At 33.2% G+C, this 27,970-nt stretch overlaps 1 protein-coding gene across 23 annotated transcripts; it reads left to right on the forward strand.

The window, feature by feature from the left end:
• LOC122631480 (liprin-alpha-1) lies at positions 1-25,313 on the forward strand. Of its 23 annotated transcripts, none has more exons than XM_043817430.1 (23): positions 1-120; positions 987-2,778; positions 13,265-13,366; positions 13,591-13,755; positions 13,840-13,914; positions 14,431-14,526; positions 15,518-15,727; positions 16,984-17,271; positions 17,345-17,488; positions 18,509-18,668; positions 18,743-19,104; positions 19,192-19,434; positions 19,525-19,707; positions 19,815-19,907; positions 20,028-20,188; positions 20,542-20,589; positions 22,096-22,351; positions 22,432-22,577; positions 22,807-23,037; positions 23,134-23,397; positions 23,572-23,728; positions 23,804-23,920; positions 23,994-25,313. In XM_043817430.1, the coding sequence occupies exons 2-23, from the start codon at positions 2,530-2,532 to the stop codon at positions 24,078-24,080; spliced, it is 3,837 nt and encodes a 1,278-aa protein (XP_043673365.1). In that variant the 5' UTR covers positions 1-120; positions 987-2,529; the 3' UTR covers positions 24,081-25,313. The 23 variants fall into 23 exon arrangements, 21 of the variants coding, with proteins under 21 accessions (XP_043673365.1, XP_043673268.1, XP_043673178.1 ...); XM_043817333.1 differs by lacking the exon at positions 1-120 and adding an exon at positions 199-483; XR_006327739.1 differs by lacking the exon at positions 1-120 and having other exon boundaries at positions 803-2,778; positions 23,994-24,180; positions 24,420-25,313.
• The last annotated feature ends 2,657 nt before the right edge of the window (positions 25,314-27,970 follow it).

A 27,970-nucleotide genomic window follows, 5' to 3' on the forward strand; every position in this document is an offset into this window, starting at 1 on the left:
TTCCTATTGCTTGATCGGGCCAGTGACGAGAGACCGTATCGGTGTCGTGGATGACGTCAGACACAAGATGGCCACTGTCTCTGGGGCACACCGCATCGAATAAGGACCACGAACGAAACGGTAGGCTTAAGGGTGGGGAATTGTAAAACCGAAATTGGCTTAAAGAGAGAGGGAGAGGGAGAGAGAGTGAGAGAGAGGGAGAGAGAGAGGGAGAGAGAGTGAGAGAGAAACAGACAGACAGAAAGAGAAAGAAAGAAAGAGAGAGAGAGAAAGAATGAGTAAGCAAGAGAGAGAGAAAGAAAGAGAGAGAGCGCGGGAGGGGAAGAATAATTGGAATCGAGCGGCGTAGGTGTGTCAGTGTTCGGCTTTCCCCGCGATAATGCTGTTGTCATCGAGATGCCGAGATTCACACGTAGACTCGCGCGACTCCCAGTGTCCTGAGTCGCGATCACGATTTATATTCCTTCGAGCCTCTCTTGGACGGTGAATAAAATAAACGATACAAAAAACTACGAAAGACTGACCGATAGAAAGAAAGAAAGAAAGAAAGAGAAAAAGCACTCGACGTACATCTCGTGCTCTATCAAAGGAAGATTACAAGAGGAACGAGAGTGTTCGCAATCTTTTCTCTATCACTCTCGGTTTCTTTCTCCTTCGTTTCTTGTCTCTACCGAACAATCGTAACGGCAAGCATATCGCGAATATTGAAGTTTCTAGAAGAGAAAAAACGAATTTCTGTTCATCTCTCTCTCTCTCTCTCTCTCTCTCTCTCCCTCCTTCCCTCTCTCTCTATCTCTTTCTTTCTCTTTCTCTCTCTCTCTCTTTCTTTCTTATATCAATCGGTTTTCATTTTGGCGAAATATATACGCAAAAAAACTTGTCTGAATGAAACCGAAACGAAGAGGAGGGAAAAAGGGCAAAATAATTGCTTGCCTTCCCTTAAATTTTGATTATTACTATCGCCGTGCTTTCTGTTCCGGGCTAAGGTCCTCGTTGATTGGACGTCAACAGAGACTGAGAGGGAAGGAAAGTGAGAGAGAAAGAGATATCGAACTTGGTACTGTCGAATGGCACAGGAGTAAAATAGTAGTAGCGCAACGATTTAGTGAATAAAAAGTGGGAGGAGTGAAGAAGTGCACAGATGAAAGAGGGGACACACGACGGTGGCCGGTGCTCTGTAAGGTTTTTCGCGGTGTAGAAGTGTACTCAACCGTTCTTATTCGTCGCGTTTACTTTTGTACGATCGATTCGAACGAAGAGAGAACGAACCATAACGTATCTCGATCTCGAGTGGTCCAATTCTGTTATAATTCATTTTTATGATTGTGAGAAAGAAGAAAGTAGTGAAGGAAGAAGAGAAGTCGGATGTACAACGAACAAGGGTGAAAGGAAAAGAGAAAGAAAAGTATTCGGTGTCCCTGTATATATCGGACATGAGCACGACTCTTCGTGTTCGTTCGTTGTTATTGTCGCCGTCGTCATCGTCATTATCGTTATCATTATCATCGTCATCATCATCATCATCATCACCGGGATATAAGGTGCAATCGATTCGTTCATCATCGGTAGAAGATCGTTTCAACGAAAACCATCCAGCCGGTCGCTGCTTTCTGTGAAACGAACGTCGAGCGTCGACAAACTCTACGACAGCGTTAAGCTTCACAAATACGACGTCAGAGGGCCGGCGATACGCGACTTCCGTGCGTGCCTCGTCGCGCTCCGCCTATCAGTTACCGTCGCTAGTTCCGCGAGAGAGGACTACGTCCTCTTCTCTTTTTCATATTTTACATCTTTTCCTTTTCTTTTTTTTTTTTTTCTTTTTTGAATGTCGTTCAATTTGGTCGATCCAACGAAAACTCGCGGACGAAGGAAGCGAAGACCAAGGAAAATGATTAAGTGAGAGGAGGAGAAAGAAGAAGGAGAAGGAGAAGCAGAAGAAGAAGAAAGAAGAAGAAGAAGAAAGAAGTAGAAGACGACGACGTACGGTAGAGCGAAGTAGTGTACGTGTGTGTGTATGTGAGTGAGAAAGAGAGGAAGAAAAAGTGAAAGAGAAAAAAGCAGGCAATATATATCCCTTCGTTTCTCTACGTCACTACTCTCTTTCTCTCTCTCTCTCTCTCTCTCTTTCTCTCTCTCTCTCTCTCTTTATCTATCTATCTATCTATCTATCTATTTATCTATCTATGTATATATCTCTATCTCTCTTTTTTTGCTGTCTCTCGCTCTCGCGCACGTGTGTCCTTTATAAAGTGTAGTGTCGTGTGTGTTCTTTCGTATACACCCTACTGACCGATCGTTGCCGTCACCGTCGTCGCCGTCGTCATCATCGTCGTCGTCGTCGTCGTCGTCGTCGTCGTCGTCGTCGTCGTCATTGTTATTGTCGTTGCCGTCGTCATCGTCATCGTTATCGTCATTTGTCTTTTTGCGCGCTAAAGTGGTCAGAATTTTCGGGCGTGTGAGCGAAGAGAAAGAGAGAAGAAAGGAGGTGGGGAGGTGGGAGAGAAGTGAAAAAGAAATAGCGACATCAAAATGTGGAGTGCGATGTGTGACGTGATGCCAACGATCGCGGAGGACAGTATCAGTCAAAGAAGTTCGCAGTTCTCTGGCGAGGACGCGAACTTCGAACAATTAATGGTTTCGATGTTGGACGAAAGGGACAAACTAATGGATTCGTTGCGCGAATGTCAGGAACGAGTACAGGAGGCCGAGACCAGAGTGAGGGAGCTTGAGAAGGAACGGGACTCGCTCAATCGTCAAATTTATGCCAACATTCCGCAGGTATGAATTTTTCATTTTTTTTTTCTCTCTTTTATTTCAATTTACACTTACGATAGGATACGAGATACAATCAAATTTTTTTTCTTCATTTCTCTCTCTCTATAGACACATACACACACACATATGTGTGTGTGTATGTGTATGTGCGTCTCGTTTACTTGCGACTTTTGCGCTGTGGGTGGTGATAGGTTAAAGAGGGGCAAAGACATCGAGAGAGTAAGAGGGAGGGAGAGGAGGGGAGGAGAGAGAGAGAGAGAAAGGTCGAGGGACCGAAGACAGACTCGCACGTGTATAGTAGCTTGCAAAACGTGCTATATCCCGCCCATGGGCCATCTTTTAAACGAATTACTCATTTCAACATATATAATATGCCTCTTCCTCTAATTCGTCTCACTTGGAGAACTATTTACGTTGATCTATTTTTCATCTTTTTACGCTTCTTCTCTGGTCGTTTAATTACGATCTTCTACGATCGTTAAAAGTTAAATTCGTTTCTCGAGATTTTTTCTTACCAGTGGTAATAACAAAAAAAAAAAAAAATACAATGCGATTCCACGAAACGTAGTTTCACAAAGTAGAATCCGATTCGCAATTAATTACGATCCAACGTAACGTTGAACTTGTACGGCTACCGTAGAATTTTTTTAATTGCGTTCTATCGCAACTACTATGGATCTCTAATTACTGGAACGTTTACGTAATGATTACGGTAGAAACGATTCAAGACTATCCAGTTGCCCGCGTTATCTTTGCGCGCTGTCCTACTTTCTCGAGATATGCACATTACTAATTGTGTAACCGGCTTCTCTTTGCAGATAGTTATTTCTCATTTTGAAATATCATCCATTCGCTAACCACTATATAGTACAAATTAATCTCTATTTTCTTTTCCATCATTGCAAGAATTTTTTTAATACGACTCTCGTGCCTTTATATCGGACAATGTCGTGAAAGATCGTTCGTCTCATTCGTATCCGAAATTTACGCGCGAAATTTCAAACAGCGAGTTATACATGCAACGATGGATGGATGCATGCTCGTTTTCAATCATCGAAAAATGATAATCGATATATCGTTTAAAATCGTCGATATGGAAATGAAAGAACAGTCGAAGATAATAAACTCTTGCCGTTGTTTAAGCTCATAGATCATCGTATGATCGATAGAACATTCAGAGATTACAGTTCCTTTTTATTTCGATGTACATATATGTAGATATGTATATATATATATATGTCAAATATAAGTATCAAGATGACGCGTTAAATCGAGTCGACCTATTGTACATCGTGCGTATAAAGAGCTACGTCCGGTTCGAAAATCGATATTGTCCGCGATTTGGTCCAATTCCAACGGTATGCGGATGGATCGATATAGTTAACGCGCAAATGCTTTCCGACCTTACATAATATCTATGTATGTATATATACGACGTAAGAGATGCATACCTTTCTAATTTCTACGTACGATATAAACATGTATATAATTTGTACTTAGCTTTGTATTTATTATAACAAGTCACGCTAGAAAAACATACACACATGTTCATGTGTATGTACGTATGAATAAATGAATATTATTTTCTTCTCTTTCTCTCTCTCTCTCTCTCTCTCTCTCTCTCTCTCTCTCTCTCTCTCTCTCTCTCTCTCTCTCTCTCTCTTATATATTATTCTTTGGAAAAGTGAAATTAATAACGAATTATAAATAATCTAATCGTATTCCTGTTATAAAAAAATTTTAACGAAAAAAGATCTTGCCTAAGATCATCCTTCTTATCTCGTTTCACGTGATTTTACTTGGAACATAAATAAATACGAGGCGTTAGTAACGAGAGAGGGAAAGAAAGAACTTACGATGTGGAGCACCGATACATTCTCGGGATAAGGGAGAGAAACCGGTGGCTACATCGATCCATTCGTTGCCCGATTGGCTTTTATGTACGTGCGAGAGGAATATATAGAGGATGTTTGGTAGCCTCGTGTTTCTATTTCGTGGATGACGCTCGCTGTTGCGCCTTTTAGATGTTATAACATAATCTTATGAATTATCAATGATTTATATTGCGTAAATATTGTTTCTGATGAAGTATAAAAGTAGTTCGACTTGGCTTATTAATGATTCATTTTGAGTTTCTTTGGTGAAAGATTATAAACTTGGATGGAAAATATCTATCGTTAATAATAAGTTATTATTAATAAGTAATGATAAGCAATAATATGTATTATCGATAATTCCAATTTTTATTTTTATTTTTTTTCTTATTTTTCTTCTTCTTATTATTATTATATTATTATTATTAATACATTATTATTATTTAGCGAGAGAGATTATTTTCATATTCCATCGATTTTGCGAGCGATAGTCAATTCGCTTTATTACGTTTGTTCGTTAGCTTTCGATCATCTTATTAGTTTACATAAATTAATGGTAAAAATGTTATTCGAAATTTCTTGTATAAACACTGTTTTTATCGACTTAGAGACGTGTTTCTGAATAAATTAAATTTTCTATAGGAAAAATAATACGAGGATAACAAGTGATTTTTATTATTCAAGGAATAGAAAAACACAATAAATGGATATGTTGATAATCATTAACAAAAGGAAAAAGTCATTAGAAATGATTTTTTAATACTTTTTTTTTTGTATATAAATTACTTTGTATAGATGCGAAATCATATTCAATATCACATTGCATTACGTTCTTGTTTTTAAATAAAGAATTAATGAATTCTTTTACAAATATTGACATTTTCTTAATATTTGTATGTTTCTTCGATGAATCGACATAAATTCGTATAAATTTCGAAAATTACTCGTTCGTATGCGCGAATGTACCCGAATCAATGTAATCAAATCGGTGCTACTGACTCATTGATAAAAATAGCTTTTATATATATATTTTGTTTTCTTTCTTTTTCTTTTTCTTTAACGATGCGACATAATCAATAATCAATATCAATAAAAAGGGGCCTTTCTTTTATCGATAAATATTTGCTCGTGTTTAAATTTTCCCTCGAAGTTTTACGGTCAAAATTGGTTCGGAACAAATTTCAAGACAGATTTTAATTCCAATTCGAATTCATTCAAGTTCTTAATAAGAATTAGAGCGATTGAATTAATTTAAATCTTTTAATGACACGGTTTTTCTGTGCCGCAAAGTTTAGTCTGGTGTTATATTAAAATCATTATTTTTTTATATATACGTTGCCATTCTCCGTTTATCCATGATTTCATCGTATCGTTGAAAAATGTTATTTATAACTTTCTATAACTAGAAAAACAATATATATATATATATGTATACTATAAAGAAATCATATAATATTACTTATTATAATATTACTTATACCAGTATATCAAAAATACTTATATTATACTTATAAATGCTTAACTTGTATTTAAAAAAAAATTATAAAAAATGTCTGATATTAAGTAACTATAAATTCTGTGCTGATAAAATGAAATAAAACGTAAAAAGACATGTACATGTAAATAGATATATCTAATTGAGATATACTAAATAGATATATAATCTAAAAAAACATACACATAATACACGTAAATAGATATATCTAATTGAAATATTAACTCGTGACAAAATATCAAAAGTATGAAAGTGTGTGTAAAACTACTTTAAATAAAAGGAGGAAAAATATAAAAAGAGGAAAAAAGAAAAGAATAGAAAAAATTGATCTTTCTACGACCGCTTTCGCATAGTTGAAAAATATCGATGTTTATATTAATCGTCAAGGGAAAATCACGCGAGATAAGAGATTATAGATAAAATAAGTTTTCGCGTTTATTACACGCGTACATTTTTTCTTTTTATTATTATTATTATTATTATTAAATCGTTCGTAATTCCAGCATCGTTATTCACTCTCTAATCTTCGTGGCATGAGAACGGACTACGTTCAAGTATCAAGTCGACGTTAAGTGATCGCTAACAGGTCGAATTCTTCGGGTTATTCGTTTCTTGAGCTGATTAGTTAAATGGAATTAGCAAGAGAAAATCGGACGTGTCGTCGTCGTTGGGACCTTTGTAACGTTGAGAGAAATTTCTGGTACTTACAATTAAATTATTTTCAATGTTCACACATCGCAAGCATGCGGTGTTCAATCGAAGTATTATATTTTCTCTTTTTTCTTCCATTGTATCAATGCACTTGGAAAACAAAGGAGATACGATTTTATAGTATTGCTCGAGGTCATTCATTTTTTTTTCTCCATCATCCAATGCTAACAATGGCTTCTTCTATTTCTTTTCTCACTTTAGTTTGGTATACGAGAAACGTTAGTGAGATTTTTCACGAATGGTTAATAATTCCATACCGATAGATTATTACACACACACAACACGGAACATCCATTACGAGACAATCGTGGCTTTTCATCGTGCAGTACATGGGGATAGAAGTATCATGCGTGTTCTATCGGCTGTATCTCGTAACGATCCAAGTGCGAAGGGCAACGAGTGCTCGGTCTACAGAACTATCCCTTTTCATTTTCATCGTCATGTATTTCATTCTTTTTTTCTTTTTCTTTCAATTTCCTTTCTTTTCTTTTCTTTCGAAAGATCAAGAATCGTCTTTCTTTTAATAGTGGATTTTTCTCGGAGCAGCTACAATGTCGGTACTTTCTTTTATCATTCTCCTTCATTTTGTTTTTCTTTTATTTATCAATCTCTTTGTTAGCTCGTTCTTTGCGCTCGTTCAAATTTCTACAGAATTTCAGTTATAGTTATATCGCACGTTTGACCAAACTTTCAATTGACCTATCCTATTATTATTCGAGCTTCGAATATTTTATACTTTTGGTTAGTATTAATAATTCAATAATTATTGAGAAAACGTGCTATCGAAAATAAAAAAACAACTGTGAAAAAGAAAAATAGAAGAAGAAAGAGAGGGTGGAGAAAGACAGAGAGAGAGAGAGAGAGAGAGAGAGAGAGAGAGAGAGAGAGAGAGAGAGAGAGAGAGAGAGAGAGAGAGAGAGAGAGAGAAATAAAAAGAGAGAGGTCTCTTTGATGTATACCATTTTTGTAAATTTTTTATCTTTTTATTTTTCACACGATCGAACGTCGTAAAACTGACCCGCTCTCGATTTCGACGCGTAACGTCGAAAGCACAGAGAGGAGAGGGTCGTGAAAAAGGTCGGACGGTTAGCATGGAAAAGAGGAGAGCTTGTGGTAAAAGAGGTAGAGAGCGAGAAGAGAGAGAGGGAGAGAGAGAGAGAGAGAGAGACTACTGTGTAACGACGAAGAGTAGAAGATAAAGAAGAAGATGATGGTGGTGGTGTGGTGGTGATGGTAATGGTAATAGTAATGGTGGGGATGAAATGATGCGGTTTGGGGTAAAAATTTCTAGGACGAAGCTGAAGCACGGGTGCAATGCACCGGCGTTCTCTCGTACATACATACATACATACGCGATATACGCCGACTCTGCGATCAATACACACCCCACCCACTCGCTTCGTCGGCGGCGCATGAATGAACCTCGCCTTTTACACACTCTACTTGACGGTGCGCCGACGACGACGACTACGAGAAGGAGAGAGAATACTAAGAGCTCTTACTCGCGCTCAACTCTTCGTGTTGCGCTGTAGAGTCGCGTACACGACCTCGACTCTCTCTCTCTCTCTCTCTCTCTCTCTCTCTCTCTCTCTCTTTATTTTTCTTTCTCTTTCTGTTCTTTTCCTATCTTCCTTTTTCTCTTTCTCTTTTTCGTTCTGACTAGCGTCGATCATTGTTGAGTTGCCGATCATCGTTATCGATCACTGTTCTTGCCATCATCGTCCGTCGTCGTCCGTTGTCGTCCGTCGTTGAACGTTGTGTTCTTTCGACGTCCGTCGTCGTCCGTCGTCGTCCGTTGTCGTCCGTCGTCGTCCGTCGTCGTCTTACTTGGCTGCTGTGCTCGTTATGAGCGGCAGCACCTCCTACCTTTTGCGAGCTTAGGGTTCTCAACCTCCAAAGATACATCTTTACTTTTAACGAGAAAAATAACAAGTTTAAAAGTTTATCAGTTTTTTATTTTTGTCAGACTGCAAATAAATCGTTAATCTCTGATGAACTTTTATGATACGATCGTCTCTTTTTCATTTTCCTTTTTTTTTTTTTCTTTTAATTAATGTTTTAATTAGATCAAAAAGATTAATCATTTTTCGTTCAGATGATAATCACTTAATCGTTAGAACCGTTCGTCAGAAGTAAATTCCTCAATAATCCAATTGCTATTTTCAACACGTTCAAAATCGTTGGAAAGAAGTCAAGCGATGAAGAGACATAAAACCAAAACGAGTTCGGTATACTCGCGACATTGTTGTTTGCGGCTTTAATACTCGAGAACGTTTCTATTCGATATTTCGAAAGTTGCGCATGTGCGAGAAAGAGCGGCTGACATGCAAGAAATAAGCACGTTTACCGAGTGCACATAGTTACGTGTACATCTGGTGCATATTAAGCTTGCAACTCGTATTGTTAGATTCGTCTATTTTTCTCCTTTTTTTTTTCTCTCTCTCTCTCTCTCTAACAACAATTTGGCTGAATTCCAAAATGATACAGATGGAATTAATGAAAAAATTTAGATACAAGATATTCATGAATTTCACGAGAAATTATTCGATGTAGGTATTAAACGAAGTAGATCTCGTGAGAGAGTCACTCGATGTTGTTCTCGTCATTGTCAGACGTGGGCAAGTACTTTCCTTTTTGACGCAAACGTTTCTGTTGAATCGAAGTCGCAGAGATTCGTAGACGATCTCGTAGTTGCCAGAAGAGAGATCTTGCCATGCGTCTTGATTCTATACATACGTATTTCACATATGTGTGTACATACACACACGTTCTCTGTCTCATTTCTACGTATACATGATCAAACATTTTTCGCCACACCTCGAGAATGTGCATACCTAACTAATATAAGGCAACCAGATACACCTACTGAAAGGAAATATGATCTTGCTTATGTATCGCAGGTGCTCTTACTGCTTGGCGAAGCCCGTTAACTTGATTAGTTAGTCCCTTCAAATTGCTCGACCCTTTTTCGGTTATCATAGTTAACTCAATCTTCTCTCTCACGATTTTTATACTTTCTTTTTTTTTTGTACCCATAATTAACACATTATTGGCCAACGTAATTGAATTCAAATCGTTATGGAAATATTAAAATATGAAGAAAATTGATAATATCAAAGTTAAGTGAACACTATCCAACACAAAAAAAAAACAATACTGTAATAATGACTTACACAATTTTATACTTTAATAATCACGTAAGTTGGATAAATGTGTAAACACGAGAATTTCTGTAATCGATTAACGATGTGTTAATATGTGCGAGTATATGTACATAATAATCATAATCGTAGCTATTGAAAGGATTCGTATATTGACCCAGAGGAAAAGACAGAAAAAAAAAAGAGGGAGAAGTCGTACGGTAAGAGAGAATTAAATTGCCCACGAAGCTGCTTCTCGAGTGCTTGTTTCATTGCGAACGAAGCCTAAATCCACGTATGAATGAAGCTGCTCGCGTGCACGACGATTCAGTCATAACGTGTGCGAGTTCTCTCTCTCTCTCTTTCTCTTTCTCTCTTTCTATTCCCCTTCTTTTCCTCTTTCTTCCTTGTCTCACAGTCGTTCGCCATCTTCTTTCATTATTTTACATACCATTGCGAATCTTTTCTATATTCTTATCTCGTCAAATTCGTTGACGCGTTTAAACGACAACAATTTCGAAAGAAGCTTATTTTTGATCTTACGTTGAATATTTTCAATTGATATTGAAATTTGTTCTTTCGATTTCATGATAAATTGATTTATAGAATCGAGATAAAAATTGAGATAAAAATATCGAACTCAAAACACAATTCAAATTTTATCATTCGGACTATATTGTAATAAATCTAGAAATGATTTTTTAGTTTAAAAAAAAAGGGGGGGGGCGGGGGTTTGGTCGAGAAACTTTTATGCATTGAATTTCAAATCGGAATATCATATTTATTATATTAGCTCGACCAATAAGTAATGTCGGGATTTTCAATAGTATTTATTTAAATAAATAATAACGCTAAATAAATAATTGTAAATCTTTTTTTAGTAAAATTCAATAGCAAGTTTTAAATATTAAATTGTAATACAGTAAAATAGCATATTTCAAAAAAAAAAAGTAAGATAAAATTAAAACAACAAAAATAGTGATATTTAATTAAACATAAAATAGTAAAAATTCTGACATTATTTATTCATCAACCAAAGATATAGGTTTCGTTTTTACAAATTACGAGCGAGATACAAAACTCATTTATAGTTTTTTTTTTTTTTTTAATGTTATTGCTTCTCTGGCAAAGTGAAAGAATGTCGTTTCATTTGGTATTTTGCGGATAAAGTAACATCGAAGAGATGGAAAGCAACCGCATCTTGCAATCACGACAAATGCGAGAATAACGCGTTTCCATCCTCGCGATCGGACAACAGGGGTGCGGATATTGCAGCAATCGTTTGCATAGTTTCCAACCTGCACCGCGTTATTGAACCGCGAACGCATGTCGTACCATGCGCGCGTACGAATACGAATATAAGCGAGGACGTATTATGCGTTGAGTATCTTTCTTTCTGTCTCTCTTTCTCTCGTACTTTTTCACTCGTAAACACTCGAGCATGCACGCACATGTATGCATGCATGCATGCATACATACATATGTATGTATGTATGCACGTGAACATAGATACATCTGTATGTTCACATACACCTTCTTGATCGAATCTTTTATATAATATGTCAGGATTCGTTTGGTTCTTTTATTATTATTATTATTATTATTATTATTATTATTATTATTATTATTATTATTATTATTATTATTATTATTATTATTATTATTATTATTATTATTATTATTATTATTATTATTGTTGTTGTTGTTGTTGTTGTTATTGTTATTGTTATTATTATTTTATTTCCAGTTTTGTTTTATTTTTATTTCTTTTTTATTTTTGAGTTTTTTCAACCTTTTTTTTTTTAAATTTATTTGAAATGACGTGTTCAGGTGAATACAAAATGAATGGCAAAATGTCGAATAGTTTCTTTATAACGTAGTCTCGCGATAAATAGAGACGTTGAAAAGCGTAGAAATATTCTGTCGATTAAGAAAGAAAGAGAGAGATAGAGGATGGGAAGGAGAGAGAGAGGAGAGGGAGAGAGAAGGTTTTTCTATTCGCAGATGACTTTGAATTCAGGTAATAAAATCTGACGATTTCTCGTTATTATGCAAGTATTGCGCGTAATACGTTTCCATATCATATCATATCATTAAAATAGCAATGAGATGATGCAGACGAAGATTCTTCTTCAATGTTAAACTGCATCTCGAGTATCTATAAAAAAAAGAAGACACGTGATTTCTTTCTCATTCCTGTTTTACATACGTATTGGTAAGAACGATGGGAGAGATGAAATGACAAATATTTTCTATCTCTCGATTAAATTTAAATTATAGTTGTTTAGAGGATAACGTCAAATATATGAAATTATTACTCATATAAGTGCGATCAGTATTTTTCAAGGTACTTTTTTATTTCTAAGAATCGTAATGATATGACGTAAAAATATCTAAAAATTATTAGAAGACGAACGATTAGAAGGAAAAAGGAGAAAAGCGGTTTGATCTTCGTGTGTGTGTGTTTCTTTTTGATAAAATGAAATTGTCCAATTTAAATAAGACATAATAATTCACATTGAAAAGCTAATTAATCGTTGAGAGTTCCATAGATTTCTGTGAATTCGTACTTGAGTTTCTACGGTGTTTCATCTTGGTATCTCTACTCCAAAGAAGATGACGGTGTCGAGTTTAAGGGGAAGTATCGAAGCACACGATCAAAGGATATGAATAATTTGTTTTAATGGACGATTAAATATAGCGACCTATATTTTTGTCTCTTCCCTTATCGACAATATCTTTCACGATGACCTACATCTCTCTCTTTCTTTTTCTCTGTTCAACCTTTAACCTCCTCCCCTCTCGTTTCCATTTCTTCCCTTCTATCATCATCTTTCTCGGAAATAAATTTAAAGGTATGAACAAAAGTAGTGATGCTTTTGAAATATTCATTTCGTTCGGAACAGAAATTATTTAACTTTGTACGATTCGATAGTACTCTTCGTAGATCTATTAATCCATAACAATCTAGTTTATATCTTTCACGTGTACCTGGTATATTAAGAAACTCGTCCTCTATCTTTATTGTATATACTAATCTCTCGAGTAAAAATCTTGTAACATGTGATCGATGATAATTTTGTTGATTATAGTCTTTTATTATGAAACTGTATATCCCGTACGCATACGTACATATTTTCTTTGGGAAGAAAAAAAAATTTTTTTTAATAGAAATATTAATAAGTATGCAAAAATAATTATTGGTTGCAATAATTTAAAAGATTTAAGAAAAAGTTCTTTAAACAGTGTGTTTTTAACTTGTGTTACAGGAACTATCACAATTGACAAAGGAATTAGCAGCAGCGCGTGAAAACATTTTACAGAGAGAAGAAGAAATATCAGAATTGAAAGCAGAACGGAACAACACACGTGTACGTGAATATTTTTATTTTCTGCATAAAATATAAATAAATAAATAAATAAATAAGTAAATGAATAAATAAATAAATGAATAAATATATTATATAGCTATAATTTTAATATGTAACATTTCGACGACCATATATTACGTAAAAAAAAATAAAATAAAAAATAAATAAATAATAAAAATAATAAAACGGTATTATCTCCGACGATATATTTATTGATTGTTCAGCTTCTACTGGAACATCTTGAATGTTTGGTTTCTCGACACGAACGATCGCTGAGGATGACGGTCGTAAAACGTCAAGCCGCGGCACAATCGGGCGTGTCGTCGGAAGTTGAAGTACTAAAAGCTTTAAAGAGTTTGTTCGAACATCATAAAGCTTTGGACGAGAAGGTACATACTTTATCGTATTTATAATATTCGTATTCATATTTTTTCCATCCCTTTTAATCCTTTATTTTTACATTTTTTTTTTAGGTACGCGAACGATTGCGCGTAGCTCTCGAAAGGAATACGAGTCTTGAGGAGGAATTGGCCCATACCAAAGAAGAGGTACTTCTTATTTTATTGAAGTCATTTATTGAAGTATAAAAAGTTCGTACCGATTATCTTTCATCTCCAATAAGATCAAAGTAAAATGATTTACAAAAGAAAAACTATTTATACAAACTTGGAATGCTTTGATATGTTTTGATAAAACGATTTAATAAATTGATATTTTTTTCTCGCCTTGTAAAAAAAAAAGAAATATCAAAGTTCAACTATCTTATTTTTTTAAGTCTTTCATATGAGTTTTCTTTCACATTGAAAAATTCACAAAATTTACGCCACTTTCTTTATCTAATTCCTAAACTTTTATGAGCTGACATTAATTTTCGAAAGCGTTAATTTTTTTCGATCCACTCCTAATGAATCTATAAACTACTCTCATATTTTAATATTTAACGCTATCCACATTTTATGAATCTTTTGTGTTAGAGAAAAAAATATCACGAATCTTTTGGACAATATTTCATGAGATTCTCTTATAATTATTTATTAATTATCTTTTAATTTTTCCAATTACAGCTCCAACAGTATAAAGTAAGTGGAATTACGCCTAAAGCCATAGACGACAAACCTAAAGAAAATGGTCAAACGGATGATGGTCAACAACAAAACAAGGTATGAAAAGCAACGTCTCTCGGTACAACATTGCACATTCATGTATACACTTTCACAAAAATTTCACATACACTGCTATTTCATATCTCGCATTGATCATGTGTACATGGAGGTGTTCGAACTGTTTGAAAGTCATGAATTGCATTTATGGAATATTTCACTACGCATGCTCGTGTTTAGCATAAATCCTCTTTTGCCGGCTAATTGTCTATTCGAAGCGATAGACTTCATTTTTGGCATCGTTGCAGTTGCACTGTGTTCGAGAGATAAATCCCTTTTTTTATTTATTTTTTCTTTTTTTTTTGTTTTTTTTTCTTTTTTTTTTTTAATCGACAAATTAATAAAGGATTATTGATGACATTGAATTTCGATTTCCTCCTTACTTATCGTCCTCATCTCATTTTTCATCGGCGATACATTTCTCAAATGTGTGATATATGTATATGTAGGATTCCTTTCGTTTTGGTAAGTGGAAAGATAAAATTTATGTTTAACGGATGTGACATTAAAATGAAAGACAAAGAAAATAATTTAAATCTTACAAAGAAAAAATAAGATTAGAAAATAATTGTTCCATAAAAATGATTACAATGAAATATTGATTCTTATCAATGTCGTTATCATTTCCAAATATATTATTGGGATAATGATGATACAGTTTCGTTACTTTTATAAAAGAAAAATTTTCTAAATATTCTTTCAAATAAATTTTTTTTTTTTTATTACGTTCATGAAATTCTCCTCTTAATGATATTGAAATATTTGAAGTGAAATATTTCTGAATTTGGAATTCGGTACGACAATAGATTTATATTTGTTCCCTTCTTCTTTTCATCCATCTTACTCCTTGCATCCATAAGAATGCATCTGCAGTAGTGCACGGTAGTATTATAGTCGCGTAGCTGTTATATGTAGATTTTGGGAATTACGCGGCAATGCAGGACAGGCAATGCGAGCGAGGCATTCTGAATGTAGTGTTGTGATCGGGCAGAATGAGACTGAGCAGGCTGAAAGTCAGCAGGAGCCACAACAGCAGCTTCAACAGCAACTACAGCAGCAGCAGCAGCAACACGCAATACAAAAGCTAGGTACAGAGAAGCCAACAGAGATAGCAAGCAGATTGAGCAATGGCAGTCTTGATCCATCCGACCAGGATTCGGCAGTACGAGTAATAGACTTGCAAGCCACTCTTGATAAGCAGGTATGGAACTGTTTTATAGCAAGATGCTAGAAACACAATCATTATAGAGATTCAGGTAGATCTCTATATATAAAAGATAAAGTGTATTAATTATTATTATTATTATTATTTTCTCTCTATATAACAAGAATGTGATTTTCTAAGACAAGATGTTTGATAGAATGAAAAGTGTTTTAAAAGTGTGTTCTGCATGAATTTATTTTAACTTTAATCCGTGAATAATTACATAATGTGTAAATTTTACACTAAATCGATTATATGTTTTTCATTCTTTATTTGGAACAAAAAATCCATTAAATATTATGATTATAATATTATCTTAATAATTAAAATAATACTATACAATCTTTGTTTTTTGTTTTTTTTTCTTTAATATAAGTTGTTTTATTAAATTATTTATTATTAAAATGCATGATGTTTCATTTAATAATAAGTATCATTTTAAGATATTTGTTGGATATATACTATTGATTATTGTAAGATAAATAATAAGAAATGTAGGACCCTTGATACTTTAATAACTTCAATTAGATTAATTTGTAAACTGGTATGTTATTATATTGTTTTCTCTTTTTCTCCCCCCTCTTTCTCTCTCTTTCTTTTTTCATTATAGTCTAAATAAATAGTGAAATTCAATGTAGTTAGGTTTACTTTAACAAAAGTCATTAGAAATAATACAAATTTAGCTATTAGCTATGATTTGCTTTACTAATTTATATAATTATATACTTTATATACAATTTTTAGTAGACAAGTTACTTCTAATATTTTTATATTATTGAAATAGTACAACTTGAAATATTTATTACCATAATATCTAATCTTAAATAACAATGCCTATGGCACGATGTGGAATGATTAATATTTGTAAATGTCAAGCATACTATATTTGCATGTTTAGTGAATAAGAACTGATTTTATTTGAAAAAATATAGTTTTATTTCGGAACATTTATAATTTATATATGGGATACTTAACGCAACATTTATGTATATCTCCACTCTTTATTGTATTATTATACTTATATATATATTTTATATGATATACTTTAATATATATATACATGCATATACACACACACTTTATTTTTACATTTACTTTGATATTATACGATATAATAGTTTTATAAAAATATCTGTTTTCCACAAAATTACTTTTTAAACACTTTTATTGTACATACAAACTAATACTGCATCAACTTAATAAATTATATTTATATTATTACTCTAAGTAAAAACATTTGTTTATCATTTCAGAGTACTGAGTTAAGTACGTGGCAACGGCGTGTAGCAGAATTAAGCGGACGAGTTGCAGAATTAGAAGAAACACTCTGTAAAAGCCAAAAGGATCTTATAAAAACTCAGGAAAATAATGTTAAGTTGCAAAGAGATCTGCGTGAAAATGCTGCACAGAAAGAGGACCAAGAAGAAAGGATTGCAACTCTTGAAAAACGTTATCTTAATGCTCAACGGGAATCAACTAGCTTACATGATCTCAATGAGAAATTAGAACAGGAGCTTCAACATAAAAAAGCTCAATTAAAGGTATTCTAGTGCAAATATTAATCGAATCAAATAGAATTCGTTATTTTGTAAAATAACATTTTTATTATTACAGCTTCAAGAAGAAAAGATAGCAGCTATACAAGAAAAATTGGAACTTGCAGAACAAAAATTAACCCAATATGCTAAGTTACCTGAAATGGAAGAACAATTGAAGCAGAGGATGGAGGCTCTGACCCAGGTGAGGAGGCCCAACCAGGTACGCAGGGGAATCATATAATTGCACTGTCAATTTTCCCTTTTTTATTCCTCTGCACTTTTACTGAGAACCCTAAAATATATACATACATGTCTCTAGAAAGCTTGTTCTTGATATCTTGCATCATCAATGCAAAATAATTTTACTCTTATATTTTATTTGAAAAACTTCGAGTTGTCTGTGTTGTGCAACACATGTAACATTTAGCTACTTTTTCTTTTTCTTTTTCTTTTTTTTTTCATTTTTCTTTTTTATGAATATCCCGTGTAAGCAATACGTTAATGTGTTACATACACTATTTAACAGATACATTCAATGTTTAAAAACACTACGGATTATTTTTATAATTACTCACAAAATACTGGTATACACAAGTACAAGATCTATAATACTCAAAGATTTACATATATGTATATGTGTATATATATACTTATTTATTTATATATTTATTTATTTATTTATTTATTTATTTATCTATGATATACAATCACACATACATACACACGCTGCTTACCTGGTTGACTAATTTTTTCATTACAAATAATCCACAAACAGTCTCAAACATATATCATTCTATACATTTATATTTAAAGCTTTGTCATGATTTCATATAATTCTTGTTATTTCACTGAAACAGATTCATTCTTCAGGCACAAATTTGTGTTTCTATATTGTGCATTTTTCTGCTTCTACATTCGTTTCCACTCTAATATTATCTGGAAAGTAGTTTTCATGTATATTAGAGATAGATACAAAAAAAAAAAAAAAGGATGGAAGGAAAAATCAAATTTCTAATGAAAAGAATATTGTATTAGAAACTTTACAATTTTACTTTTAACTTAATATCTGCAATAATTGTGAAAATCTGATTGATTTTTAATAATATGTAATGTTTTCGTTATAATGAATTTGAAAAAAGTAGTAATATTTCATAAAAAATATCTCAAATATATTGATAAATTTTTCAAAGATTATTTGCTTGTTAACATTTAATTTTAACTATATAAAATATCTAATAAGCAGGCCCAGGAGAGGCATGGTAGTGCAGAAGATAGAATACAAAGGTTAGAAGCACAATTAGAAGAGAAGAATGCAGAAGTAATGCGTGTCAATCAACGACTTAAGATGAATGAAGAACATAATACTCGATTAAGTGCAACAGTTGATAAACTTTTATCTGGTAAATAGTAAAATATATGTTAACAAACACATATCACATCATACAATTGTAAATAATCTAAATTATTTTTATAGAATCTAATGACAGGCTACAGACACATTTAACAGAAAGAATGGAAGCAATAGAAGAAAAGAATGCGATAACGCAGGAACTTGAAAAGACGAGGAAAATAGCTGAAGATTTACAAAATGAAAAGGCAGATATTGTTAAAGAGCTAGGAAAAGCACGTCTCGAAATTGATAATGTAAAGAGACAAATGCTGCAGCAAGAAATTGCTTTTAATATTCAACAAACGGATGCATTGACTAGAAGTCTTTCTCCTAATGCTGTGGATCCTGGCTCATTTTCGAGAAGTGCAAGTCATAGTAGTTTTGACACACACTCATTGCCTAGAAGAGGAGGCAAAAGAGCTGCAATAGAAGAGGATGCTTCAAAGGTATATTCTGTTAGACATCTTATTTAAATCTGTATTTAAACAAAAATTATGTGGAAATTAGGATATTTCGTATGTTTTCTTTTTCAGAATTATGTAGTACGTACTCTTGCAGAACAAGAATGGGAAAAACTTCAACAAGCTCATGTTCTAGCAAATGTACAGCAAGCATTTGATGTCTCCAGCGACGCTGAAGGCGACGGTGATAATGAAAGTATTTTCAGTTGTTCGGCAGAGGTAATTAGTCCAGCGGGACACACCGATGCTCAAACACTTGCGCTGATGTTACAAGAACAATTAGATGCTATCAATAATGAGATTAGATTAATTCAGGTAAATAAACTTTTCGGAAAGCTTTATATAAAATATTATTATATAAGCATTATTATTATGTAGATTATAATATGAACAAGTTTTTTACAGGAAGAAAAGCAGAACACCGAAGCACGAGCAGAAGAATTAGAATCTCGAGTAGGTAGCTTTGAACATATGAATTTATTAGCAAGAGGACGCAGTCTCGAGCGAGCGTCACCTCCATTAAGTGGTCGTTCTACACCAAAATCACATCATAGCCCTAACAGAGATTATTTACACAAGTATCACACAGTGAGCATTTAGTTTTATGTATTTATTTTTAATAGACATTCAATTTTTATATTGCTTTTATACTTAATGAAATTTAAAAAGTACAGTAAAATTCATCACTTGTGTAGGCACCAGCATCAATGTCTCCTGCTCATTTACATCAGTATGCTGCATCCCTTGCTAGTCCTGGACAACTTTCAGAATCACTTCCTGCAAGCCAGGTTTATTGCTTATTAGTATCTTAATTGCATTATAAAAGAATAAACATTTTATAATATTATAAATTGTTTACATAATTGAAGTTATAAAACTGGGTGCTTAATGCTTTCTGCCTTTGGCAGTTGCAGTTGTCTGGAGAAGAACTGCACTCAGTGAGTGAAAGAGATAGCGTCGGTGGTGTTGGAAGTGCCAGCAGCGATGCCGCTTCCCCATTGACGGCCAGATCACTTAGATTAGAGCGTGTTGTGCAAGCACTTGCTCATAGCCAGGAAGAACTAAGAAGGTATGTATGAGATAAATAAATTTAGCTTTTAAGAAAGCTCGAAAGATAAGCTTTTCTAGAGAAAAATGAAAATGTAGAATTTCTGTAAAAAAAAAAAAATTTTATCAATATTTCCGTAACTATTATTTCATAATAGTAAAAAAAAAAAAAAAAAAAAAGAAAAAATTATAAAATTAGCAAAAGATCTCTTATTGAAAGATAACATTTTTGAAAATGTGCCAAAATTAATTGGTTTGCAATTATTATTTATACAAGAAATTTATGGAAATATAGGTCGATATAATTATCAAATTTAAAAGATATACGTTGAATTTTGTAAATTATTAGCGTCATAAATTTGTCCATGCTATCAGACGTACTGGACAAACAGGATTTCCCAGCAGTGGCTTTTCCCCACACAGGTTAATTAAAGTTTCTAGTACTGCATGTATTCCGCATTACATGCCGCTGTGCACGACATATTTGAGAGACAAATGTGGGCATAGAATAAACGATCTTGAGGTCGGCCAAAGTGAATTTAATGGTAATCTGTTTTTCCTCTCTCCACCCTCTCTCTCACTCTCTATTTGTCTATCTGTTGCTCTCTCTCTTTTTTCCTCTCCCTTTCTCACTCTCTCTCTCTCTCTCTTATTTTGTTATTACACATACATATCTATATTATTTTCAAGAAATTTATCAATCTCGTCAAAAAGCTTTAAAATATTAGTTAAATATTTTGTACAAGAGATATGATATTGATAAATATAGTGTCCCAGGCATAACGTACATGCCCACAGCCTCAATTTTCGAGCACAGTGGTAACGACGAAGCACCCGATAAATCTGCTAGATATGAGTCCTTGGAAGAAACTGATAGTAACTTCTTCCACGCATCGTATACTCAAGCCTGTCCAGTTCATGATAAACATCGTTGTCTCAAACAGACGAGGGAACTTACGGAATCAAAAGAGTTGCATGGCATGCAAGATATACATCAGACATCTGCGCGAACAAGGTTGTTTTTTTACAAACAAACTACAAAGGATATAGAAAGATTCGATAATATAAGTAACAAACATATTAGTATATTTATATGGAAGTGCATCAAACTTTCCTTAAACGTAATAAAAATATGAATATACATGTAGCATTAAAGTCTTTCTATATCTTTGAAGATGATAATTTTTATCACATGGAAATTCCGTCTTATAAACGTAATCAGATGTATTTCCAGGTTTTTATGCATATCATGTAATATCGAGTAGGTATATTTACTATGAATGTTTCTTTATTATTAATTGACAAGTTGAAGCTATTTACTTAGATGTTCGTGTAAAAGGACATAATTTTTTTTTTATATGTTTGTATATGTAAATATTCAGTAATAGCAGTAATTAGCAAATATTATATTCTACAATAGTTTCATAATTTGGCAATAGATCTTTTATAGTCTATAACATTTTTATGAAACATTAGAGTACATGTTATTGGTATAGTAAACAAATTCGCTATTATATGCTAATTAGTATTTTTGCTTATAACATTAATATTTATTATTGTTGGCTGTTATTAATTCTAATGCATTCAATATATCATTGCAATTTACTTGATCTTCGTAAGTTCCCAGAATATACCATTATGTTATCAAACGTATAACAAATGGTATAAATAATACGATTAAATCATAGTTTTGAGAGTATTGCAGAGATTAGATGCAATCAATCTATACACAGTAAATATATTTTCCTATTCTTTGACTGTATCAAGTCTGTGACATAATTAGTGATTTAAAAAAAAAAATGATCAATATAATAAACATAACAAATCATCATATAGAGGAGCACACAAGCAAGTAGAAATGTCTTGTGTGAGCTAGTGTAGTAGCACTGATTAGAGTAGAAATAGAGACTAGATTAGCGCTCCATGCAGCAGGCATGGACAACATAGCAACGGCGCACTCAATTCTGGGACTCCTCCTTCCCCATTGTCCTCACGCCACAGTAGCCAGGACAGTTTACACAAGAACAATCTATCCAGTGTTGGACTACCTATTGGACAATTATCGAGTTCGCATCTGCACATGCAAACAACCATGAGTCCAGCAACAGCAGCTGCAGTAGCAGCAGCTCAGAAGAAAAAAGGGATAAAGAGCAGTCTTGGCAGGTTCTTCAGTAAAAAAGAAAAGGTGAATGTTTCGTTAGCTCCACACTAACTTTTTTAAATATAGAAATATTTTTTCTAATTATTTCCTTTTTTCTATATTAGATAAAGGGAAAAGATACAACGATGCCTGGAGATGTACCTGGTATGGGAGGTGCGAGTACACCTGCAGATCCTGATTATGGAGATAGCGTCTCTGTGGCAGGAACATTAGGGAGCAAGAGTGATTTTGATCGAAGAAAAAAGAAAAGGTATTTTTATTTCCTCTCCTTTAAATAAGTTCAATAGACACAATAATCTAAAAATATAAATATAAATAAAAAATATAAATATATGTAAAAAAAAAAAAAAACGAGCATAAATAGAGAAGAAACAAACAATAAGGAAGAAGAAGAAGAAAAAGAATAGAAGTTTGCGAAAAGAAAAATTGTTTTTATTTTTACGATTATTGCGATTATTGGCACATCGGACTTGTTTTAGTCCCAGTATGTTTGGTAGTATGCTGGATTCTTCACGACATGAGCTATTGGCCGAAGCAATGAAAGCTGGGACACCTTTTGCTCTTTGGAACGGACCAACCGTCGTTGCTTGGTTGGAGCTTTGGGTTGGCATGCCTACCTGGTACGTTGCAGCATGTCGAGCTAATGTCAAAAGTGGTGCTATAATGAGTGCACTGAGTGACACCGAAATACAACGTGAGATCGGTATCAGGTACATTCCATTTACATTTTATCGTTATAATATAGATTGTAATATAATCTATTAACAGATCGAGATTTTACATCTAATAAATAATGTCATTTATAGTAACTCTTTGCACCGACTGAAATTGAGACTAGCTATCCAAGAAATGGTGTCACTTACAAGTCCATCCGCACCTAAAACTTCTCGCACAACATTAGCTTTTGGAGATATGAATCACGAATGGATAGGAAATGTATGGTTGCCGAGTCTTGGATTACCCCAATATCGATCCACTTTCATGGAGTGCCTTGTCGACGCTAGAATGTTGGATCATCTCACTAAAAAAGATCTGCGTGGTCAACTTAGGATGATTGATAGTTTTCATAGGTATGCATAAATGTATGTCGGATAAAAATATACGTTTTTGATTATTTTTCAAGCCGTTAACGGTAGGAAAAAATTATAAAAATGTAATTACAAAAAGTTTCTTCGTTTACGTGTAGATAAATAAATACATATTGCAAAATTTTAATTACCATTACATTGATTTTTTGACTGTAGGACAAGTTTACAGTATGGGATTTCGTGTTTGAAGAGATTAAATTATGACAGACAACAGTTAGAAGAAAGAAGAAGGATGGCAGAAGGAGCTAATGTAGATGTTCTTGTGTGGAGTAACGATCGAGTCATACGATGGGTACAGTCGATCGGTCTAAAGGTGCGATTAAAATTATTAAAAAGTGACAGTAACGTTAAAAAATAAAAAATAATTTCTCAACATCATTTATCATAGGAATATGGAAACCATCTCTTAGAGTCTGGAGTACATGGTGCCCTAATTGCTTTGGATGAAAGTTTTGATGCAAATAGTTTTGCTCTCGCTTTGCAAATTCCTACACAAAATACACAGGTCTATAATGAATACACTATTGGATATATATAATTATTACTTTGTGCATTTATCGAATTTATTATCATTTTAGGCAAGGCAACTTTTAGAAATGGAATTTGCAAATTTATTAACGGTAGGAACAGAGAGGCGACCAGACGTTTCTAATATGAAATCCTGATCCAACTCGTCAAACAGATTGCCCCATCTTCAACCCCATCATGTCTAGTCGAGAACCCCAGCTATTACTACTGTCTGTACGCAAGTGTGTTGTAAAAGTTGTAAGAGCTTTAAGTATCATCCTAAAGATATCTTCGTACTGTTACGCCATGTGGCACGCGGTAATGATATACATACATGCGTGAACGTAAAATTGTAACGTAAAAACGATTGTATTTATTGTATGCTCAGAACTGAGCTCTTAAATGTTTCCTTCATTTGTATGATCGCACATTTAATGATGTTCCGCGTGCCATATACTTTGACAAGAAATACCTACGCGTAAATTATTTTCTTATAGATACTGAAATGTAGGAGGTGGTCATGTGTCGCAACTGCATTCAAAGGAATTGCAGTATATCTCCTCGAAGGCCAAAATATGAGTTGAACACAATCACGACAATAAATCCGCCTCATTTGACTTGTTATGTTTTTACGGGTAACAGATCAATTGTAGTTTAGTGAAATATTGTTACATGGCACTTTAGATATTCTACTACGACTATTGCACTCTTCTTGTATTATATCGTGTACTTATATAATAATTCTGCATATAAAAGCGGCTTATGTTGTCGTTGCAACTAGCACAAAATGAATGGTTAAAAGAAATTCACAATGATGCAGTATATACTCGGGGAATCGTTAATATTTTATATACAAAGACGGGGACTGCATTCTATGTTTCTGTGTCTGTAAGAGGGCAATGATGAGCCGACAAAGTCTATGTGTATTTTACTTTTCACAAATGGAACTTAGAGTATTCGTCCTTCTTTCTTCTTATTTCGATGAATTTTGAGTGTTGTAGAGTCACGTATATAATAAAAAACACTAAGTATTATAAATGAAATTCAGCAAGCAACTATTGCAAATAAGAAAAAATCTTATTGAAAGAAATGCAATTACATAGACGCGTTTAAGAAGCTAGCCTGTTAAGAAAGACTTATGAACAGACATTTTATACCAAAATATGTGCGCAATGTATAGCTAAATGTTTAAAACGTTATTAGGTATCCTAATATGAAACGACGTTTAATGTTAATTTATAATTGTCCTATCAAGGGACCGTATGTTATCGCTTTCAGGTGCATACCAGTAATAAAAATGTGCATATATATCAGTAAAAATGATCGTAACGATGAAGAAATTGTATCTTGATTTTTTGATGCTTTACAAAGAAATTATTTTATTTTATTTACTTAAGTCGCGTTACTAAACCTTTCGAACGTTTCTTTTACTACTATTATTACTACTACCTATATTACTACTATTACTAGTACTAATATTACTATTACTACTATTATTACACTACTACTATTATTATTATTACTATTACTACTACTATATTACTACTACTACTACTATTACTGCTACTACTACTACTAAACTACTACTACTACCACCACCACCACCACCACTACTACTGCTCCTACTACTCCTACTACTGCTACTACTACTACTACTACTGCTACTACTACTACTACTACTACTACTACTACTACTACTACTACTGCTACTACTACTACACTACTACTACTACACTACTACTACTACACTACTACTACTACTACTACTACTACTACTATTACTACTACTACTACTACTACTACTGTTACTACTACTACTACTACTACTACTACTACTACTACTACTACTACTACTACTACTACTACTACTACTACTACTACTACTACTACTACTGTTACTACTACTACTACTACTGTGTGTTACATCGGTAGCAAAAGGATCCACGACGCAAGCATAATTACACACATAAAAAAAGAGACTTAGATGAAATATACAGGGAGAAATGATTGGAGTCAATGGCAGTATAAACTATACCGACAGTGCTAGTGAAATTGCTAATAACAGTAATAATGCAGAAGACAATGATTACGACGATAATAATAATTATCAATAAAACCTTTAAGATGCTAAAGAGGGTGGCAAAAGACTGAGAGACAAAGACAGCGACTGTAAAATGACAAATTGATCATGATAAAGACGATCGCAATGATGACAAGTTATAATGGTGATGTTGTTAATGTTGTTGATAATTGAGGAATCGTTGTTAATGTTTGTTTCCCTGTGAAGTATCCCATGCAAGCTGTTCATTCGTTGTAGTTCCATAGCTCTGCACGATCTTCCGAAGGGGCGTTCACGTTATCAAATAATTTCTGCCAAAGACGTGTGTGACGCGATGCTTTTATAATAATTAAATATGAGCGCTTAAACGGCAGTGCCCCAATTGCGTGCAGATGCGTGAATGTGATACACACGTTTTGTACGTTCAATTGTACAAATTCATTGCGCATCGCCAAGTTGTCTTTTCTTTTAGCATTACCAGTTAATTCATCCACTTCTATAATGGTGAAAAGGACTCGCTAAAGCCAAAGCAATGCTACGCTACCTCTGTGCTAAAGTGCTCTGGTAGTTCTCTTTTTTTTTTTCAAATTGCCATTGATGCAGTTTTATTTTATTTGAAAAATTAACATAATGGATTATTAAATGATGCACCAGATTAACATGGTTCAGATTGTTTAGTTAATTTTTCAAAGAATGCGATAGAAATATTTTCTATCAAAGCTTCGTATGTGTATGTATGTGTGTGTGTATATATAGATATATATATATATATATATGTATGTATATGTATATATATATACCGCTTTACTTGTACAATAATTATCTTGTTATTTGCAGAATTTATAAAGTATTTTATTAATTCTCGTCGCTCTAAAATCAACTAACTTTAGTTTGATTGCAAAAGAAAATGTTTAAAGAGAGAGCATCTTTATCAAAGTAACGTAATTACATTTATTGTTACGGAATATATTAAGAGAGTGTATAGACTTAATTTATATAAATATACAGTCATGTAAAATTGATAATCTGCGCCTTTTGAAAGAACATGGCCGTCTCTCCCTTTCGGAAGAGTCGTAGCAGTACTTGTAAATGACTGAACTTATTTGTAATGTATGCTAGTTAATAATAACTATTTATAGACATTCCAACGCGAGGACCTTCCAACCATTCATAATCCCATATGTGTATGTACATCATGGATCAGTATGTAGCAGCTTTGACGCCTTTTATGTATCTAAGTATAAATATACATATAGGTACGAGAAAAACACATTTCTCAATCCAACCTCCGACTGATTGGTGTCGAATAGAGCTTGCTTAATCAGAAGCATAATCGAATATTTAAAAAACAATCATTAAAGATTGATTCAATGTATATAATGTTTTTACCGAGAATTTCACAAATTTTATTGTATTATTTATTATGATTTGTATAAAGTATATTATACATGTATGTTTGATTTATACATACATATATATATATATATATATATATATATATATGTGTGTGTGTGTGTGTACACATAATGTTTATACGTAAATGAACAAACATTTTTCATTTGTGTCCACTTTAAAATTAATGTAATATGAATATTGTATTTCGTCGATTAATTTGTATAACAAATACTCTTCTGTTAAAAATTGAAATACTTAAGGATTCTCGGTAAAAGTGTAACTCTTTATTTTTCGTCTATCGATATATACATATCATGTGGTTATTTATAATAGATGCGATAGCGAATTTGATATATATCTTGTATATCTAATTACTTATATTTTTATTTATCATTTACATTTTAATCTTTTTCAATTTGGACAACAATGAAAATGCCGGTAGAAACATATATATATATATATATATATATATATATATATATTCATAGATAAATTTGTGCCGTGATTAACTGTATTCTAATGTTATATATTACTTCCATATATATCTTTCTGTTGTATATTCTTCCTTATGCTCAATTCGGCCAAACTGACGGA

This window comes from Vespula pensylvanica, chromosome 1, assembly GCF_014466175.1.
Source record: "Vespula pensylvanica isolate Volc-1 chromosome 1, ASM1446617v1, whole genome shotgun sequence".
Taxonomy (NCBI): domain Eukaryota; kingdom Metazoa; phylum Arthropoda; class Insecta; order Hymenoptera; family Vespidae; genus Vespula; species Vespula pensylvanica.